The 22,902-nt window shown below is 40.6% G+C and overlaps 1 protein-coding gene across 1 annotated transcript in view; it reads left to right on the top strand.

Annotated features, from left to right (window-relative positions):
- CDH4 (cadherin 4) overlaps nt 1-22,902 on the top strand; it is a 401,827-nt gene that overhangs the window by 177,502 nt on the left and 201,423 nt on the right. The window contains exon 4 of the mRNA XM_070941124.1: nt 21,195-21,350. Within this exon, the coding sequence (XP_070797225.1) occupies nt 21,195-21,350 (156 nt within the window). The remainder of the gene's footprint in view (nt 1-21,194; nt 21,351-22,902) is intronic.

A 22,902-nucleotide genomic window follows, 5' to 3' on the forward strand; every position in this document is an offset into this window, starting at 1 on the left:
CCATCAGCCTTAAAAGAGACATGCTGGCTCCCTGAATGTATGTAACATGTAGATGTACCCTAAATATTTACTGAAAAAAGAGAGTGAGCAAATCCCTCCTATCTTTATGAATATTCATTCTGCTGCTTAATGGTTCCCTCTAGCATGGATTTGTGCTACTTCTTTACATTGGTATTTTCCTTGAAGTGAGGAAATAATTTCTTCTTGAATTTCCACCTCCCCCCCACCCTTTCTCTGCAACACATTAAAAATTATCTGTCGCCTCCTTTGCATTCAGTAATGCAGAAATTATTGGAACACTTAAGATACCATTGTTTATGGAGGAGAATTTGGGGAAGGGGGATAAAGTAGAAATAATAATAAAAAAAACTTCCTAGATACAATTTTCCAGCTCAGCCCTGAAACCTTTTAGAAAACCAAGAAATGTTGCTTGGAAAATTTGGTGGGAGGCAAACATCACTCTGTCAAAGCCAAAGGGAGTAGTTTCCTAAAAAGAAATATGTTCATGGAGTAACTGCCTCTTTTTTTTATTTATTATTTTGTCAAACATGTAAGATAACAGATATAAGTATAAACATGATTATGAATACAGGATAAGGATACGAATAAATGGGGATATTAGGACAGGGACGGTAGGCATGTTGGTGCGCTTATGCACGCCCCTTACAGACCTCTTAGGAATGGGGTGAGGTCTACAGTAGACAGTCTAAGGTTAAAGTTTTGGGGGTTTGGGGAAGAAACTACAGAGTCAGGCAGTGCATTCCAGGCATTGACCACTCTGTTGCTGAAGTCATATTTTCTGCAATCAAGTTTGGAGCGGTTTACCTTAAGTTTGTATCTATTATTTGCTCGTGAATTGTTGCGGATAGATAGGATGTTGTAGCAGATAATTTTGTGTACTACGTTTAGGTCAGACCGAAGGCGGCATAGTTCAAAGTTGTCTAAGCCCAAAATTTCAAGCCTGGTGGCATAAGGTATTCTGTTGCGAGCAGAGGAGTGGAGTGGAGGACTCTTCTCGTGAAATATCTCTGGACTCGTTTAATGGTATTAATGTCCAATATGCAATGCGGGTTCCAGACAGATGAGCTGTATTCAAGAATTGGTCTAGCAAAGGTTTTGTATGCCCTGGTTTGCAGTACAATATTATCGGAGAAGAAGCTTTGCAAGATTAGGTTAACAACTCTTAATGCTTTGTTGTTTCAAATCCCCATGGACTGTATAGTCCTGCCCCATTAGCTCATTGATACTCCAGCAGCCTCACTGACTTCATTAAGTACACAGTGCACCGATTCACAGGGGGGAGTAAAAAGAGAAACATCAGCCTTGAATCCTTGCTATGCAAGATGCAGCACAGAAAAGATCCTCCTTAATTCTTCACAGCATTTATCAAATAGTTATTCAGAGAGTGCTTTAGTCTGTCACGATTGTGTCTATTTTAGGCGAACAGCAATAAAGAAAATGCTTTGAGCATTTACACTTGTCGTTCTTGGTTCCTTGGGCACGACACAATGTGCTATATCCAATGAAATATTTGCTGATCTCTATTTGCAATCAAACACCTTGCTATTCTCCCCAAATGTATATACAGGTAGTCCTCAACTTAGAGCAGTTCATTTAGTGAACACTCAAAGTTACAATGGCACTGAATTCAAACAGTTACTAAAAAAATTAGTTGTAACTTGAATGATACCAGTGGTGGGTTTCAAAATTTTTTACTACCAGTTATGTGGATGTGGCTTGATGGGCGTGGCATGGCTTGGTGGGTGTGGCTTGATGGGCATGGCAGGGGAAGGATACTGTAAAATCTCCATTCCCTCCCCACTCCAGGGGAAGATTACTGCGAAATCCCCATTTCCTCCTGATCAGCTGGGACTTGTGAGGCAGAGAATAGATGGGGCAGGGCCAGTCAGAGGTGGTATTTACTGGTTCTCTGAACTATTCAAAATTTCTACTACCGGTTCTCCAGAACTGGTCAGAACCTGCTGAAACCCACCTCTTAATGACACGCATCAGTCACTGATATGCTTGCTAAAAAAGATAAATGCCATTCTAAGTTGCATCAATAGAAATTGGTTTCAAACTCATGAGAAGTATAAGTTCTTTTATCTTCTACCTCCTTCAGGCCTCACCTGGAGTCCTTGATCATATTCTGGGCAACACATTTTAAGAAAGATTCAGAGAAACCAGGACAGGTGCAGAAAAATGCAAAGAATTAGATCTGAATGTGTGCAGCTTGGGTACTTATTGCTAGAGTCAGCGAATCTTTTCTATAACTTCCCATGCCACCAAGGACGGGTTCTCTTTATCTTATTTGCCAGATATGAACAGACTATGTTAATTTCCCCCTGAAATCGATGTAAAGCATTTAACTTTGGGGAATTGTGTCCTATCGTAATTGATTTTGGAACTGACTTTCTCTTCATCATTGACTTTCTCCTCACTGGTACGGCAACTGATGCTTGCTCTGAAGCACATGGATGATCAATAGGAAAAGATTAAATTTCTTGAAATTCTAGGTCTTCATATTTAACCTTCTGGCAGCCTCATAAGGAATATTTGACCAAGGTGGCAGGGAATAGAATGGTTTGGAAAGGGTATTATGGCTCATTGCAGTCAGCCAGATGTTTGGAGTGGATTTGGAATTTTGATCTACCTATCGAGTCCTTCCCAAGAACTTGAGATAGACAGATATTGTTGTTTGATGGTGTGAAAGGTATTGTCACAGGATGTAAGGTTTTCCAAGTAAAGCTGCCTTTTGATATTGACTAATGGAGATCAATGATGATGGTGTTGAAATGGTACTCCAGATGTTTTGAGATTGCACACATGGTGCCTATTACTATTGATAGTGTCTTGGATTTCTTTTGCTGCAGTCGTTCTACTTCTTTTTGCAGGTCTTTGTATTGTCCGATTTTCCCTAGTTCTTTCTCTTCTATTCTGCTGTCTCCAGGTGTTATATATTGCAGTGAGTTTCACGGTCTAAGACTGGTGGAAACTTAATGTCAAGTTCTAACCAAGAATTATTAAGATAGTGTCTAAGAATGTAGGCAGTTCCGGGGGGGGAGGGTGTTCCTAAAATTAGGATGTTCAGGTCCAATAAATTCAATATTTCCAGAGTTCAAGAGAGTTCTTCACGTATTGCTATAAGGGATCCCAGCACGATTAATATAACAACAGATCTGTTTCCATAGGTTTTTTACTTCAGTCTGCAAATGTGGATTTTGCTATTTATATCCAATTGCTTTTTTTCAAGCCTAGTGTCAGGTCTGCCATCTTCAGCTTGGCGCCTTGTTGGCATCCTACCATCAAACACTAGGGGGGAGGAGATATGGGGTGAACAAATGGGCATATGGGTATGCGATGGGAAATAGGGAGCGGGGATGACAGTGTGATGAAGACCAGAGATGCACAGAACCGATTTGTACCAGCACTCAAGGCCAGGCACCTGAGAGTGGAATACCCCAAACATTGAAGCATTTCTCAAAACACCTATATGGCACCTTATTGGCTGAAGACAAACTGGGAGCAGGGCTGGAATAAGGAGTACAATTTGTAACTTTTTTGTGCGGGAAAACTTAGTTCTAGCCTGTTTTTGCTGCAAGCCAGTATTCTTTAGTAAAAGAACCTATTACTTCAACTAAATGGAGTTGAAGGTGTTTCTTTCCTAAGGGATTTACCTGGGGCAGGCCTGACATCCAGCATCAGCCAGTATAGCAATATCAATGAACCAGACTTTCTTCTTTTTGAGTGAATGTTATATCTGACATGTTATGAACAAGGCATTTGTCTATTTGGTTTTTAAAGTCCCGTAAGATCTTAGCCCATTCATTTTCCAAAACCTTCTCAACTTGATGATCCCAGTACATCCAAATCCAAATTTCTGCAAAGTTTCCATTTTTATTATTATTATTATTATTATTATTATTATTATTATTATTATTATTATTATTATTAGTTAATCTTTAGTGACATTCACAGCCTTTGAGGCTGGTTAATAGCTCAGCAGCTCGAGTCCTAACCAAGGACCTAGGAACTGTTAAGGTATCGTCGGAGGATGTAAGCTGTTCCGAGTAAGGTGGTTTTTTGTAGAGTCAAAATGTTCAAGTCCGGCAAATTTAGAATTTCTAAATAGCGGGGTAGCCCTTTGGGTATTGCTCCAAGGGCTCCAATTACAATCGGGACAACACACGATTTCTTTTTCCACAGTCGCTCAACTTCAATTTGTAAGTCCCGGTACTTTGTGATTTTTTCTTGCTGCTTATCTTCAATTCGTGCATCACCAGGTATTGCAATGTCAATGAACCATACTTTTTTCTTTTCAACTATTGTTATGTCAGGTGTGTTGTGGACCAAGTGCCTGTCAGTCTGAATCCTAAAGTCCCACAACATCTTGAGTTTCTCATTCTCTAAAACTTTCTCAACCTGATGTTCCCAGTGGTTTTTGCTGTACTCAAATCCAAACTTCTGGCACAATTTCCAGTGAATGATTTTAGCAACACGGTCATGGCGTTGTAGGTAGTCAGTTTGTGAAATTTTGCTACACCCACTGATCAGATGGTCAACTGTCTCTTCTTTTTCATAGCAGAGGCGGCATTTGCTGTTGGTGGTAACATGTTGAATTTTTGCCTTCATACAGTTTGTGGCTAGGGCTTGTTCTTGAGCTGCCAAAATAAAGCTTTCTGTTTCTTTTTTCAGTACTCCTGATCTTAACCAGTTCCAAGTTAGTTTCTGGTCAGCTTTGCCTTCAATACTTTTCAATAATTATTATTATTATTATTATTATTATTATTATTATTATTATTATTATTATTATTATTATTATTATTTAGTGAGATTCACAGCCTTTGAGGCTGGTTAATAGCTCAGCAGCTTGAGTCCTAACCAAGGACCTAGGAACTGTTAAGGTATCGTCGGAGGATGTAAGCTGTTCCGAGTAAGGTGGTTTTTTGTAGAGTCAAAGTGTTCAAAATGTCAAAATATTATTATTATTATTATTATTATTATTATTATTATTATTATTATTATTATTATTATTATCATCTTTATTCATTAAACATGAAACTCAGTCAACAACATTCAAAAATGCATCACAAATACCATTGACTGGTGCTAATGGTTGATACGGGTTGCTGCCAGCGTCCTAGGTATCAACCAAGTAGCTTAAGATGTATGATGTTCCAAGTAGCACAGCTTTTTGCAGTTCCGCTGGTGTTATTGCAGGATTTGCAATTTGCTGATGTATGTTATAAAATTCTTGGACATGGTACCAAGTGCCCCAATGACAATGGGTATCACTGTTACATGTTTCATCCATAGCCGTGTAGTTTCGATGGCCAGGTTGCGATATTTCATGATTTTTTCCAGTTCTTTTTCTTCGACTCTGGCATCTCCTGGTACCACGATGTCAATAAATTGTAAGTTTCGGTTTTCGACAACTGTGATATCTGGTGTATTGTGTTCCAAGTGACGATCCGTCTGTATATGAAAGTCCCACAAGATCTTCACCTTCTCATTTTCTATAACTTTTTCCACGTTATGTTCCCATGACATCATCATCATCATCATCATCATCATCATTATTATTATTTAAACAAAAAATGTGAAATCACAGCTTCCAATTCTTTAGCTGGTGTTGGCCTTCATATGCATTGAGTTATTTATCATTGAAAATAGCTAATCTATGCAGGGTGATCATACATTAGAAAAATAACCCTCTTGACTTGACAAGAAGATCATTATCAAATTTTATGGCTTAACAAAACTCAAGAAAAAGAGGAAGGGGAATCTGTGGGGGAAATCCAGTCATGAATGAGGCAAAATTAATTTTGTAACTCAAGAGACCATCCCAATATTCATGGATATGTTGATCAGTGATATCTTGAAAATTTCTCCTCTGCTGGCTGGTTAAGATGCAGACAGTAGAACAAACCATGCCTCCCATTTGTCTAATTAAATAAGAAAAACTATCCCACCACTTCAGGCTCTAAGCAAGAGGGATGATCAGGGAGGACTGATCACCAGCATTAAGAGGTAGGCAGAAGTTCAAATAGGGCCATAAAGAAAGAAAATAGTAGGACACCCTTCTAAAACAATGCTTAGGGTATGTTTTCTTGGTCTCATTAAAGGGAATTGCAGCCATTCTGCATAGGAAAGCATTTTCAAAGTTCAAATGTGTACCAGCATTACCCACAATGCTGAAGCGAGGCCTCATTTGCGATGTGCTTAATACATGATGGCATTGGTGAACCTCTGGCTGAGGGCCAATCTTTGTGCGACCAAATAACTTTTCTTTGGTGCTTTTTAAATTAGAAAACAAAACAGCAAGATCAACATTTCATAGTACAACTTTCAAAATTGTCCTCTGATGCTAAATAAGTTTTATATGATTTGGCATTTTCTCTTCCCTATTCCTAGGGGTGGCACAGCGGCTCAGTGGTTAAGATGCTGGGCTTGTAGGCTGGAAAGCCAGCAGCCTGGCTGGGTTCAAGACCCGAGTGCCATGCATCGAGTGAGCTCCTGTCCTTGCCTCAGCTCCTGCCAACCTAGCAGTTTGAAAACATGCAAATGCAAGTAGATAAATAGGTACCACTTCAGTGGCAAGGTAACAGCAGTCAGTGATGTCATGCTGACCACATGACCACGGAAATGTCTTCTGACAGCGCTGGCTCAACATCCTTGAAACAGAGATAAGCCCTAAAGTCAGCAACAACTAGCAGAGTAAAATCTGCAGGGACTTCTTTACTTTTACTTCCTATTCCTAAAATCCAGGGTATTGGGACAACTACAATTTACTCAACTGTTCCTTTATCTTGTTCCTTCGTATTTTTTAACTGTATTTTTTCTAGTAAAATTATAAAAGAACTAATTGGCCAAATAATTTTGTTTTAATTTAGAAGTGCAAAACACGCAATCTAGGGGTCTGAATTGCACTGTGATTCCCCCCAAATCTCTGGGGGCAGAACCCAAGAATAATTCAAAGTTTATTGCCAAATTGCTTTTTTTTTTTATTATGTCCAAAGGATCAGATAATGAAATCCGTGAAAATATCTCTCACTGATGGTTTTACATCCAGTCTACTGAATGGTAATTATATTTAAATTGGAGTTAAATTAAATCAGGTTTTGTTCTACTCTCTTCTATCTTGGGATTATGGCACATAATTCAAAGGCCAAATGAATGAAAACATTTGTGAAAACATTTGTATATCCCTGGCTTGAACTAAATCAGCTTGCTATCCTCATATTGTATCTCAGAACAGCCAATTAGCCAGAGTAACCATAGTACAGATACTCCTTCCTTAACCACAATTGGGACTCGCAACCTGGTGCTCTCTAAGGTTGGCTGTTTTCTTGCAGACGTTTCATTACCGAACTAGGTAACATCATCAATACTAGGGGAGGGTTTGCTTTCTGTTTATATGCAAGTGGCTCTTTTTTGCTTCCTTGGAAAGAAAAACATCAAAACACCTCCTCGCCAGAAATCAATACATAGGTAAGCAGAGATAAATATCAAGTAGTGAATAGTCAAGTAGTGAACAATATCTCTGTTATATAATAACAGAGTAATAGCACTGTCCGAAGACGTCTCCGTAGTCAAATGGCCGGCATGACTAAATTCCAAAGGCACACGGAATGCTGTTGCCTTCCCATCAAAGGTGGTCCCTATTTTTCTACTTGCATTTTTTACGTGCATTTTTTCGAACTGCTAGGTTGGCAGAAGCTGGGACAAGTAACGGGAGCTCACCCGGTTACGTGGCACTAGAGATTCGAACCGCTGAACTGCCAACCTTTCGATCGACAAGCTCAGTGTCCTTAGCCACTGAGCCATCACGTCCCTCAACTTAGAAGAGCATAATTGTAGCTCAGGGATGAACTGTGGGGTCCTTGGTGCTCTCTGAGTTTGGTTGCAGACGTTTCATGACCCAACTAGGTAGTATCATCAGTGCTAGAGAGGGGTGAGATTTGCCTTCTGTTTATATACAAACAGCTTGCCCTGAAACGCCTCAAAGCCACTTCTGTATGGGTGATGGGAGCATCAAATCCAAACACTGATCTGCCTGAATTCTTTCTGTGCTCTAACTGGTTGTTCATAATATGCATACCATCTTCATTCTTTGATCTCTTGCAATTTAAAACTTGTTTGCTTTCCATTCCTTGACATCTTATGTCACTTAAATAAAATCTTGTAAGTGCTTGAGAGAATCACAGAAGCTTTCTTTAGCTTTCCTTCCCCTCCCCACCCCCCGTCTTGTTTATTTTTTTTCAATGGCAAAGATGCTATATATATTTCTCAAGATGCTCACCTTCAGGGAAAATATTATATATTGCGAAGACGGTCACCCAATCATCTCTTACAATGCAACACATTTTTTGTTCGCAGTTGTTAGTGAAAAGAGGAAAAATCAGAAGAACTTGCTAGGGGGAAAAATCTAATAATTTTTAAAGAACCTGCAGGGTTCTTTAAAATGGAGGGAATAAAAAGAAATTACCAGAAAGACTAATTCATACGATTTACATTTGAAAGTAACTGTATGATGAAGTAACAACGTGATTTTACACCAGGAGTCATTCCCTGATTACAACAGTATACAAATAGGCTAAATAAACACTAGATTTATTTTAAAAATAAAAACTATAGAGTTTTAAATGTAAAAATTTTATGTATGAAGGTTTATCACACTTTCCCCATAGCAATAGGAATCTATAACCATCTTCTAACATTGTTAAAAGTATGGTGTGGTGAAGCATAGGCTTTACAAGACAACCATTTTAAAAAGAATTGTTTAAGAATTGTTTAAGAAGACCACAATTCCATTTCTGACACTGTGTGTTGTGTTAGTCTTTAGATTTACCATATTTTTCAGAGTATAACACGGACCTTTTTCCCACCTAAAAGGGGGTAAAAATTTGGGTGCATCTTATACACCAAATGTAGCCCCTCCCACCCACTGGCACCCACCCTCTGCCTCCCAGCAATTTACCTCCTTGCAGCAAGCAACAAGAAGAAACAGCCCATTTCAGCTTCAGCACAGCCTAATTAGCACAAGTTGACTCTCCGTGACTCTTAGCTGTTTCAGGCTGCAGGGATTGCCATTGCCTGTTGCTGCGTGGGCCTCTGCTGCTTGCTGCAAGGAGGTAAATTGCTGGGAGCAGATTTTTTTTTTTCTTGTGCTAATCAAGCTATGCTGAAAACAAAAACGAAAGAAAAACAGGCCGTTTGCTGTTTGCTGCAACGAGGCAAAATTGCTGGGAGGCAGAGGCAGATTTCTTTTTCTTGTTTTCCTCACCAAAAAAGGTAAGTGCGCCTTATAGTCCGGTGCATCTTATACTCCGAAAAATACGGTAGCTAAGTGGCCGACAATGTCAGTTTGGAAAAGCTGTTTTGTGTGAAGGAAGATAGGATTGGGTGAGAAGAGAAGGAGCTTCATATTTTAGGGTTCTCACCAGTCCGCTGTAGTACAGGTAGTCCTCGACCTATGACCACAATTGAGCCCAAAATTTCCGCTGCTAAGCGAGGCAGTTGTTAAGTGAGTTTCACCCCATTTTACCCCCTTTCTTGCCATACTTGTTAAGTGCATCACTGCAGTTGTTAAGTTACCAACACGGTTGTTAAGTGAATCTGTCTTCCCCATGACTTTGCTTGTCAGAAGTTTGCAAAAGAGGATCGCACGCCCCCGGGATGCTGCAACAGTCATAAATATGAATCAATATTGCCAAGCATCTGAATTTTGATGACGTGAATGTTGCAACGGTTGCAAATGTGGAAAATGGTCATAACTCGCTTTTTTCAGGGCTGTTGTAATTTTGAACGGTCATTAAACTGTTCTGTTTAAGTCAAGGAGTACCTGTATCAGAGGTGGGTTTCAGCAGATTCTGACCAGTTCTGGAGAACCTGTAGCAGAAATTTTGAGTAGTTCAGAGAACCGGTAGTAAAAATTCTGGCTGGCCCCGCCCCCATCTTTTCTCTGCCTCCCAAGTTCCAGCTGATCAGGAAGAAATGGGGATTTTGCAGTAAACTTCCCCTGGATTGGGGAGGGAATGGAGATTTTACAGTATCCTTCCCCTGGAGTGGGGAGGGAATGGAGATTTTACAGTATCCTTCCCCTGGAGTGGGGAGGGAATGGAGATTTTAGTATCCTTCCCCTGGAGTGGGGAGGGAATGGAGATTTTACAGTATCCTTCCCCTGGAGTGGGGAGGGAATGGAGATTTTACAGTATCCTTCCCCTGGAGTGTGGGTTAGGTTTCTTAGCTATAGGAAGAAGACATCAAGGAACATTGTTTAAAGTGGCCAAACAAACATAGGACCCAAAACCAATAATCAAGGTTCACCGCGATATTTATTTATTTAAGAGTGTGCACTGGAGGAAATCCCTACAAAAAAATAATGGGGGAGATGCCTAAAAGTGAAAGGATCATCCTCTTTTAATGATCTCATAATCCCTTGCGGGGTGGAGTCTGAGCAGATGAATGGAGATGAGTGTTTACTGGCTGGATGCCCTTCCTGTCACCAATGCGGAGTTATATTCAGCAGACATATTCTCATCATGCCCAGAGAGAGGATTATCTGCCTCTACCTAGGATTGAACCCACAGCCTCCTGATTGTGAGACGAGGACTCCACCTTTAGTCCACCACACCACTCCTAAAAGTGAAAGTATGCGCTTATATTTATACATTTCAGGAAAGGAGGAGAAAGGGATCCATTCATACATTTGAATAGGAATTAGATGATGTAAGCATAGATATTCATCATTAGCAAATGTCTCTCCCCTTCTGTTGTTACTTTCAAATTTTAGGGAGTGTCAAATTTTTCAACTTTCAATTTCAAAACATTAGGGGTGCTCAAAAGTTGTGACATGCCTTGGGAATTGTAAAGGTATTTTGGTTACTTTATTGATTGATTGATTGATTGATTCAATTTATATTTACAGAGCCTTGATAGTACAGTGGTTTAGTGCACCCTGTCATTAACACAGCTGCCTGCAATTTCTGCTGGTTCGAATCTCTCCAAGACTCAAGGTTGACTCAGCCTTCCATCCTTTCTAAGGTAGGTTAAATGAGGACTCAGTTTGTGGGGGCAATAAGCTGACTTTGTACAAAATATACAAAAGAATGAAGGCTATTGCTTAACGCATTGTAAGCCGCCCTGAGTCTCCGGAGAAGGGCGGCATATAAATCAAATTTTTTTTTAAAAAAAAAAAATGTCACCCTTCTCCAGAGACTCAGGGCGGCTTACAATGCATTAAGCAATAGCCTTCATACTTTTGTATATACCTGCTTAGTAGGGCTTTCGGGGGTCCCCAAGCGGTGTTCTTTTTTATACAAAGTCAGCTTATTGCCCCCACAAACCGGGTCCTCATTTTACCTACCTCGAAAGGATGGAAGGCTGAGTCAACCTTGAGCCTGGTGAGATTTGAACTTGCAGTAATTGCAGGCAGCTGGTGCTATTTAACAGCACTTTAGTCTGCTGCGCTACCAAAGCTCTTTAATATAATTTAGATTTGCGTGGTCAGCAACAACATAAATATCATAATTTTTTAACATTTGCTGGTTTCATTGTCAGGTGTGCGTAAATCAGGAAATCCAGGCAGTTAAATAAATATAAAGGTATATTGCAAGCTTAAGCTTTCTACAAGAATCGGAACTACTAATGGTCAAAGCAAAGGCAGTAGATAAGAGTCAAAGGAATTCAGGGTGGGCTGGACTTAGATCTCTTGTGAGCATGAAAGGATTAGAGATCGATGACGCATTTGACCCCTCCCTTGGGCTCAGCCTGGTCATCTCCTATGCAGGGGTGAAATCCAGCAGGTTCTGACAAGTTCTGGAGAACTGGTAGCGGAAATTTTCAGTAGTTCGGAGAACCGGCAAATACCACCTCTGGCTGGCCCCAGAGTGAGGTGGGAATGGAGATTTTGCAATATCCTTCTCCCAGGAATGGGGAGGGAATGAGGATTTTGCAGTATCCTTCCCCTGGAGTGGGGAGGGAATGAGGATTTTGCAGTATCCTTCCCCTGGAGTGGGGTGGGAATGGAGATTTTGCAGTATCCTTCCCCTACCACGCCTACCAAGCCTACCAAGCCACACCACACCCACTAAGCCACGCCCACAGAACCAGTAGTAAAAAAAATTTGGATTTTACCACTGCTCCTACAGGTACAGTCTTCAAGAAAAAAAACATGTCTCTGAGTATTATGCAACATGGGACTTATTGTACAAGTGGTTAGATAACAGGTGCAGAGATTAGTAACTCAATAACAAAAGAAGATCAACAAAATAAAAATAGATACAGTTATATAGATATATATAAGAATAGATATGGTAAGTAACAGTAATATCGGATTGTATGGGATTATAGATTAAAACATAGAATGATAAAGGTATAGAATGTTATGGTACAACTATGAAAATAATGGTTATAACTATGATTTACAACATTATGTATTTAAAAGAGACTATATTGTATGACTACGAGAATAATGGTTATAGTCAGGGTATATAATACTATTTGTACTTAAAAAGGGCTTGATACAGCCAACACGCTGGCGTTGAAAAACTGGAAATGTGATGTATAATAAAGGAAAATACATAATAAAAATATTAAAAAAAAAAATTCTTGATAAAAAGAAACAAACTGAGCACTTCAAGGTTGCTCCAGTTAGCTCAGATTCCTTCTATGTTTCTATTCCTCCACTCCAGGGGTGGGTTCTAAATTTTTTTACTACCGGTTCTGTGGGCGTGGCTTATTTTGATGGTCATGTGACAGTTCTTTAGGATTTACAGCTTGCAGAGCTGTACCAGTCTACCCATTTATTTTTGCAGGCGCTGGTCTACCCATTTATTTTTGCAGGCACTGGTCTACTCATGTATTTTTGTAGGCACCGGTCTACTCATGTATTTTTGCAGGCACTGGTCTACCCATTTATTTTTGCACGCACTGGTCTACTCATATATTTTTGCAGGCACCGGTCTACTCATGTATTTTTGCAGGCACTGGTCTACCCATTTATTTTTGCAGGCACTGGTCTACTCATATATTTTTGCAGGCACCGGTCTACCACCAAACTGCCTCTTACCACTGATCAGCTGTAGGGCAGCCCTTTGAAGCCCCACGGCAAGAGTTTAAACAGTTTTTCCTTATAGCCCATCAGCTGGGACTCAGGAGGCAGCAATAGATTGGGTGTGGGGCCAAATAAAAGGTAAGAATAACGCGGGGGGGGAGGGGGAGGGGGGGGCAGAACCAGTTCGGTGACATCATATCATCACTGCTACCGGCTCGGCAGAACCGGGCGGAACCGGGAGGAACCCACCACTGCTCCACTCCTCCAAGAATTTGTTTTCTTCACAAAAGACAGGGCCAATGTTATTTGCAGGAGATAGTTTTAGTTAAAATAAAAAGGATGACCAGAGAAACACCAAAGGAAGATTTTGGCATCATGCATTGGAGAAGCATTTGGTCCTCTGTGCATCCTTCTGCTGCACTGAAGTTTACAGACGGTAGAATCTCTTTTTGTGCAAGATATAGCACACTTTCCCTCCCTTTGGTTTGGGAAGTTCAATAAATCAACATTTTCACATATATACAGTATATTTAAAAAAAAAGAAAAGAAAAGTTCCTTTCAGTGGCAAGGCGAAAATTTCAGCCATGAAAAAAAATGCCCATTTCATAAAAAACTTAATAGTCCTGCTGATTTCAGTCAATAGCCAATTAATCCGACATTCGGTGTCAGGAGATGGCACGTGGCCATCAAGATTAGTAGCCATTGACATCTCAATTTGGTCTGAATTCATCCAGTCCCCCTTTAAGCGCTGAATTCCAAATTAATTCTGTTCTCTATAAAGGAGGATTGCATTGGATGGGCAACGCATAATGATGGTGGCGGTATTGGTGAAGATGATGAAAGTTATTGCACAAATGCTCCCACTCATACTTTGGAAATGCTGCCTTATTTAAAGGGGATGGGGAAATGTCCATTTAGTATGCAGAGCAATTAGGAGCTGTAAATTATACTTGCAAAAAGCGTGAGGCTGGAAAAATGAAAGTGGTTTTAATGTGTTTTAGCGATAGTTGGAATAAAATAGGAGGGATTGGAAAGCTCTCTCACACTACCTCTTTTAATCAAATCCTTTCAACCCTTAGACGTATTCCATAATGAGCCATTAGTTTCAATGGGAGATTCCAAATTCTAACATCATGAGACAGGGAGAAAAACTAGATCCATGTTTTCTATTTGTCGCCTATATGCATCTATCCGCACATCCATATTCAGCAGTTACCTTATCTAGGCATGCAAAAAATATAACAGAATAACAGAATTGGAAAGGACCTTGGAAACCTTATATTATTTCAGACAAATGATTGTCCAGTCTCTTCTTAAAAACTTCCAGTATTGGTGCATCCTCACCAGATTCAAACCCAAACCCATCCCATAGACAAAATACAACCACCATCCAGAAGCCAGACCACAGCGGCATCACCAGCTGCTGCACCCCCCTCCAATCCCCACACAAAGCAAACTGACACACGCCATGAACACATGGCAAGACCTCAAACTCAGAGCCAAACCAAAGCCCGGAATGTGGCATCACAGCCATCTGCTCAGGACATTACATCAAAAAACTCAGGATATCACAACACTAGAACTCAGGATGTTAACACACAGCCCATTACCCAGGTCATTAAAACACAAAAGACTAATGGGCACACACCAAGGACCTCACCCACACAGGATGTTACGAAACAGCTGACTAATCTGCAAACACCAACTCCATCAACTAATCAAGATGTAACAACACAGGCAACCAACCCGCTCACCACAACAAAGCCAGCACTCCACCAGTATTTATAGAGACGGCAGTTCCGATCACGCTTTCTTCGCACAAGCACGAAGCCGAAGACACCAGCCTGAAGATGATGAGTGGGACCTCGTCGAAACATTGCCAAGATACTCTCAATCTTACATGAGAAAAGATCCGAATGCACCAAAACTTGAGTGACATTTATTTTTCCAAAGTGGCAATATAGCTATAATAAGGGCATGGAGAATCCATGTACATTGTCCAGTTGTCAAATTTCGTACATTAGACTTGTAATTCAAGAGAACATTATCCTCTGAAAATTACACAATTTGTTCCTTAGCCATGTTTGTATAGTCCACCATTTTCTCCCAAAACGTAGTAACAAAGGGCAATGTTTCTCAACCTTGGTGACTTTAAGATGGGCGGACTTCAACTCCCAGAATTCCCCAGCCAGCCGTGTTGAAGTCTTAAAATTGCCAACCTTGGACATCCCTGCTCTACACATTCAAAGTAATAGCTAAGGATTTTTTTAGAGGAATTTTCCAGAAGCCCATGAAAAGAAGCATTTTTGGTTCCTTTTTTTTTAAAAAAAAAGATATTGTAATATATAATCCTGGTGGGAGTCTATTACAAGCAAGGATAAATAAAAACAGGAGAAAAAAAAGTTGACTCCCAAGTTCCAAATTGATTTGTTTCATTCTCGCAAAGCTTTGGCATGAGCTCAAAAATATTGAATAGGGAAGGAGGACAAAACTTCCAAGAGAATAAAACCTGTCGTGTCTTAAAGCTAAATGAGGACAGAATATCCTCTGGAGCTGGGGAATTCAGTCTGGGTATGGAGAAGGGAAAAATAACTGGATGGGAGGAATATAGAATGAAATAATTGAAGCATGATGGAAGAAAAAAACAGATAATATAAAGCAAAAGTGGACACCCAGTTTTGCTTTATATGTTTGATGGTATTTCAACTCCCATTAGCTGAAGTTAGAATAATAAATCCATAGAATTATGAATATTTTGCAGCAGAAAACATGTGAAGGGGAAAAATATAGAACATATAAACATAGGTCTAGAAGAGGAGGAATTCTAGTCCAATCCTGTGCAGAAGAGGCAGGAGGACTTATACCAAGAGGAGAAGGAGAAGGAGAGGGAGAGGAGGAGGAGGAGGAGGAGGAGGAGGAAGAGGAGGAGGAGGAGGAGGAGGAGGAGGAGGAGGAGGAGGAGGAGGAGGAGGAGAAGAAGAAGAAGAAGAAGAAGAAGAAGAAGAAGAAGAAGAAGAAGAAGAAGAAGAAGAAGAAGAAGAAGAAGAAGAAGAAGAAGAAGAAGAAGAAGAAGGTTCCGCTTCTCATAAATTCTTATGGCAGGGGGGTGGAACTGATGAAGCTTCATGGATGAGGAGCAAAATGTTGTTTTCTTCTTCCTCAAATCCAGTTGCCTTTTGAAGAAAAAGGCACCTTGAGACTCCAGTGACAGAGCACCCACAACTCCAGGAGGAAAGCTGTTCCACGGATGAATTGTTCTCACTTTCCAAAAAAAAAATATAAAAAAAATCCTTAATTCTAGTTTAAATATTTCTTTAACAAGCTTCCTCCCATCACTTCTTGTTCTGCCTTCTGGTGCTTTGAAGAATAACTCAACCGACCTCTTCTCTCTCAGCCTCTGGAGGCAAAAACATATGATGAACAGTTGCAGGAACTGGGCATGACTAGTCTAGTGAAAAGAAGGACCAGGGGAGACATCATGGCAGTGTTCCAATACTTGAGGGGCTGCCACAGAGAGAAAGGGTCAAGCTATTTTCCAAAACCCCTGAAGGCCAGACAAGGAATAATGGATGGAAACTGAACAAGGAGAGATTCAACCTAGAAATAAGGAGAAATGTTCTGACAGCGAGAACAATCAACCCATGGAACAGCTTGCCTTCATAAGTTCTGGAAGCTTCATCACCGGAAGTTTTCAAGAAGAGACTGGACAGCCATCTGTCAGAGATGGCATAGGGTCTCCTGCTTTGGCAGGGGTTGGACTAAATGATCTACAAGTCTAAATTTTGACCAACAATTTTGACCTACAATCTTTTGACCTACAATCTTCAGTACTGGAAGATAGTTAGCATGTCCCCCCCAATCCTTCTCTTCAGTAGGCTAGCTCCCTCAACCATTCATTATACGATTTAGCCTCCAGACCTTTACCATCTCTGTTGCTCTTCTCTGCACACTTCCTTGAGTCTCAGCATCGAGCCAACTCCTACTATAAATGCAGTTGCATTTTCACTTGATTTCTCCCCAGCCAGCATTCACACACCAATTTGCCCTCTTGCCTGTTGGCGCTCATCCATGCATTCATTTTGGTCAAGAAGGAATTGCTGAGCCTCGCTGATTATTATGCAAGTTACTTGTCCACATTTGAATTAACTAATTATTCTCAGCCTTAAGAGCTTGGAGCATGCATGCTGAAATGGAAATATGTATTTTGAGTGCACTTTCAAGAGGGCTACTTGAGAATTTAATCTCAGAAATCTCTCATTTAACTCATTTGCAGAAGCGATGGCATAAGTATATTTAAAAATATTTCCATTATCTGTTACTTAACACACTTGAGGCCCTCAAACACATGCACGCACACGTACACACACAAAAAGCATAATGTTTAACGTTACTTAATGTTCACCTCAATGAGTAACAAGGTGCAGCTTCATTAAAATATTTCCACTATATTCCACACTTACCATCTGTAAATACATTATTGAATGTTCTAATTTAAAAGGTTTGAATGGGTTTGCATTTTCTGTTTTCCATTCAGTTCAAAATTTTGGTGCATGCAATTACGTTCCTCTAATGTTAAAGAGCATCGAGATATCTGCAATTGACTTTTATAATACAACGCAGATGGTCTTCGTTTTAGGACCACAATTGAACCTAAAATTTATGTTGCTAAGTCAGATCTTTGTGAAGTGAATTTTGCCCCATGTTAGACCTTTCTCGCCCCAGTACTTAAGTGCAGTGGTGGGATTCAAGTAATTTAACAACCGGTTCTCTGCCCTAATGATTTCTTCCAACAACCAGTTTGCCAGACTGCTCAGAAAATTAACAACTGGTTCTCCCGAAGTGGTGCGAACCGGCTGAATCCCATCACTGCTTAAGTGAATCACTGCAGTTGTTACGTTAGTGAAACGGTTGTTAAGTGAATCTGGCTTCCCCATTGACTTTGCATGTCAAAAGGTCGCAAAAGGGATCACATGACCCCGGGACACTGCAACCATCATAAATATGAGTAAGTTACTAAGCAGCTGAATTTTGATCACATGACCACAGGCATACTGCTATGGTCGTAAGTGTGAAAAACGCTCATAAATCACTTCAGTGCCGTTGTAACTTCAAACGGTCGCTAAACGAACTGTTGTAAGTCAGGGACTACCTGTATAGACATGCCTTCCTATCATGAATGATTATAATGCACTTTTTCTACAACATAAAAAATACGACTCTGAGCATTCGTGACAATTATCAAGTCAGCACATCTTAGAGTCGAAGTGGCGCAGCGGTTAGAGTGCAGTACTGCAGGCTACTTCAGCTGACTGCTAGCTGCAGTTTGGCAGTTCAAATCTCACCGGCTCAAGGTTGACTCAGCCTTCCATCCTTCCGAGGTGGGTAAAATGAGGACCCAGATTGTTGAGGGCAATAGGCTGATTCAGTAAACCGCTTAGAAAGGCTGTAAAAGCACTATGAAGTGGTATATAAGTCTAAGTGCTATTGCTATAGCTATTGCTTAGGGTTTTCCAGATATATTGGACTTCAGTTGCTTGTCCCTACACTAATCATCTAAACAGCTTTCGGTTGGCGAGCTGGCTAACAGCAGCCTTATATCAGCCTTATTTCTGCCTTATATCTTTCCATCCGGATCCCCTTTCCGAAATAGCTCTGCCTGAACTAAGAACTCCTTTAAATGGCCCCTCTGAAAATTAACTTCAGTTTGTCAAATGGTAATAGCTCAAGGTTGACACAGTTACATCTTAACCCACGTATTTATTTCCTCACTTTTGCTGGAAGCAGGAATGGCAGATTTATTTTGCTTTGTAGGATTGTTTTCTTTTCTATAGAAAATACATGCAACTGGATGAGAAAATTACTGTCTGGTTTAAGAAACTAGAGATGAAGTCAAAACTCTTGGTTTTTTTAGGAATTAGGAACTATTGTCAGGGTTCCAAGTAACACCCCTGAGGTGGGTTTCAGCAGGTTCTGACCAGTTCTGGAGAACCGGTAGCGAAAAGTTTGAGTAGTTCGGAGAACCGGTAGTAAAAAATCTGACTGGCCTCGCCCCCATCTATTCTCTGTCTCCCGAGTCCCAACTGATCGGGAGGAAATGGGGATTTTGCAGTAACCTTCCCCTGGATTGGGGACAGAATGGAGATTTTACAGTATCCTTCCCCTGGAGTGGGGTGGGAATGGAGATTTTACAGTATCCTTTCCCTGGACTGGGGTGGGAATGGAGATTTTACAGTATCTTTCCCCTGCCTCACCAAGCCATGCCACGCCCACCAAGCCCCGCCCACAGAACCAGTAGTAAAAAATTTGAAACCCACCACTGTAACACCCCCAATGAAAAAAGACTCCAAGTCTCGAAGTTCCTCAACGTTCCATTTTATTAGAGATGTCATATTGGCACAGCACTAAGTGGGCAGCCCTAAAGATCCAAAGAAAAAGATGGCCTCCAGGGCTAAGAACTCCCCCCCCCCAAGAAGGGGGAAATTAGTTTTATTTTGAACATGCCTCCATTTTGTTCAGGTGTTATTTCTGATTGAGGGGATAGCATTCTGACAGCATTATTGGTATAAATCCCTTTCGCTTCCCTTTGATGAGAATTCCAAGTTGGAGGCCATTTTGGCTAAGAATTCTAGATTTGTTTCAGTCTTTACAAAGTTGGGGATAACAGTTTGGGGAAAGCTTAAACTATTGTTGGAAGAAATGTCCATCTGGGTTCAGTTCCAAGTGGGGAGAAAGACACTGGAAACATGGAAGCTGCTTGGAAAGTTGGTTTAATAATGAAACAGGACCACATGGTTTGAGGTCCTGGGCAAAAAAGCACATGGGTGAGAGAGAGAGAGAGATTTATACTCTCTCTTGCGCTTTGAATTTGAGCTTGTATTCTGATTGGTTGTCAGACTCCCATGGGCCATGCAGGAGTAACTTTGTAGGTTGTCTTTTAAATCCCAGGCTTGGTTGAGCCTTGCTAGGTGATGCAATCTCCCCAGGTGCCATGTGGTGAGTTCTGTTGTTAGATGGGCAGAGAGCTAATCCTATCATGTCCTGAGGGCCATGTCTTAATCCCATCACCCTGGAGCTGAAGGGGGGGGGGAACAGGGAGCTGCAGAGAGCTGTTTTGTTTTTAAAACATGTTTCTCCTTTTCTCATCCAGGGAAATATAATAGTCTGCCTTTTTAATATTTCCTAAAATATTTCATTCTTCTAGGAGGGGGGTGGGTGCTAACTTTCTTCAATATGTAGCATATGAACCCCAGTTCTTTATATATTATAACTGATATATATCGTACAATCGGTGACTGCCATGGAGAAAGCATTGCAATCTTTCTGGAGAAAAAAGAATTTTAAAACAGAACATAGAGTGTGTGTAGCGACCCTCTGCAAATCATTGCTATGAGGTATAGCAATAACCCCATAATCTTGGATTACATTAGATGGGGATTGGGTATTTGAGGACAAATATATCAAGATATATACTAGGTTGAGACTAAAGGTTACTTCTGGGATTGCAGAGATGACCTTGAAGAAGGTGTGCAAATGGCAGTTATCAAAACACAAAGAAGTGGGCGGGTGAATATATTTTCCAAAGGACCAGAAGGCAAGACAAGAAGCACTGGATTGAAACTAATCAAAGAGAGATACAATCTAGACCTAAGGAGAAATTTCTTGACAGTGAGAACAATTAACCAGTGGAACAGTAGTTGCCTTCAGAAGTTGTGGATGCTCCATCACTGGAGGCTTTGGAGAAGAGACTGGATATTGTTATTCTGTTATGTAAGCCCAGGACAGGAAGAGAACATTAGAAAGAAACTTTCACTCTGCAACTGAAATATTTGATTACCCAGCATACTGTATGTTACATGTCTCCTGGAATTGAAGATGCTAAAACCAACCAAGGGCGTCCATTTTTTTCAGGAGTAGGCTCTATCAAAATTGGTATAGAATTATTGAGAGATGACGCTGTTAATCTTTTCCCTCGTCTTGACAATGTAGAGAGTCTTTTAGATCATGGATGTGAATGATCCATGAGATGGATAGCAAATAAATTTAATGATAAATTTAAAAAATTGTCACTGCAAGCAATTTTCCCCTCTTTGGCTTGCCTTCCTCGCTGATTCATTTTTCTCTTTAATGTTTCATTCAGATTCGTTCAGACAAAGACAGTGAAATCCATATAAGATACAGCATCACAGGGGTGGGAGCTGACCAGCCCCCTATGGAAGTCTTCAACATTGACCCTGTGTCAGGGAGAATGTACGTGACCCGTCCAATGGATAGAGAAGAAAGAGCATCCTACCATGTAAGTTTGTGCTTCTGGTGTCTATTTTTACCTTCCTTTCTTCCTTCCCGCCTTCCTCCCTCAGTCCCTCCCTGCCCTTCCTTCCTTCCTTCCTTCCTTCCTTCCTTCCTTCCTTCCTTCCTTCCTTCCTTCCTTCCTCCATCCCATCCTGCCTTCCCTCCCATCCTGCCCTCCCTCCCTCCCTCCCTCCCTCCTTTCTTCCTTCCTTCCTTCCTCCATCCCATCCTGCCCTCCCTCCCTCCTTCCTTCCTTCCTTCCTTTCTCCCTCCATCCCATCCTGCCCTCCCTCCCTCCCTCCCTCCCTCCCTCCTTCCTTCCTTCCTTCCTTCCTTCCCTCCCTCTCTCCCTTCTCTGGCAATTTCAAGCACATCTCAGTCATAAGTAAAGATAGAATGCAAAGTTCTGAAGGTCTAGAAATTCTCTAATGAGAAATTCTGTGTGTGCATACACACACACGCGCGCACACACACACACACACACACACACACACACACACACACACACTGTATATGCACACACTTCTATGTTGACTGAATAACAATAAAAGTGCCTGTATAAATAAGCAAAATTTAGATATAAGAATTTTTGCAATAACTCCAAATTTGGATCTTTTAGATTACATTTGTTTACATGTATTATATTTCTATTCTTATTTTCTTCTTAGCTCTGTCTACCAGCTGTGAGTTTGCCAGCTATTTGCTGTGTTTGTGTGACATGTGGCTCACTGTTTCATTCAATTGATTGTATTCATTTGCATAACACACTGAATTATACAGCAACCAAACTGTCTGAGTTTATAAATCTATGTGACTGAAACGCAGTTGCCTAGTTAAGTTTTTTATGGGAACTGCCTTACCAATATCTTCCTAGGATTTTTAAGTTTTCTTTTCTCTTGCCGTTGTCCTGCAAGGTTAGAAGATTTGGCGACATTATGGACACATCTTCCCAAAGGTGCTTTTTTTTTTTCAAGAGGCAACTGGACTTTCTTGTTTTTCTTTGAAGATGTTTCGCTTCTCATCCAAGAAGCTTCTTCAGCTCTGACTGAATGAAGAAGCATAACTGTCCAATTAAGATGATTCTGAGAGTGTTTCAGATCAGCCTAGCTGATCAAAGGGAGGAAGAATTTGAATTTGAATGCTTCCAAGTCCATGAAAGCCAACATATATCTGTGTTGATAGACAGAGATAGAACTTCTGAATCCAAGTAAAATGTGGGGGGGGGGGGACGACAGATTTCCTGAACCTCTCCAAATTACGACAAGCTGCACTAAAGGCAGAACAGAAGAAGGGCCAAAGATAAATATATCATAAGAGCCAAAGATGATTGTACCAAAAGTGCCAATGATAAATATATCATAAGTGCCAAAATATCATATCTCACTCAATTGCTAGAATCAACCACCATCATTCTTGCCTATACAGGTGAAACTCGAAAAATTAGAATATTGTGCAAAAGTTCATTTATTTCAGTAATGCAACTTAAAAGGTGAAACTAATATATGAGATAGACTCATTACATGCAAAGCAAAATAGTTCAAGCCTTGATTTGTCAT

The sequence above is a fragment of the Pituophis catenifer genome, unplaced genomic scaffold (assembly GCF_029215685.1).
Source record: "Pituophis catenifer annectens isolate HBS135680 unplaced genomic scaffold, rPitCat1.0.hap2 SCAF_3, whole genome shotgun sequence".
NCBI lineage: Eukaryota > Metazoa > Chordata > Lepidosauria > Squamata > Colubridae > Pituophis > Pituophis catenifer.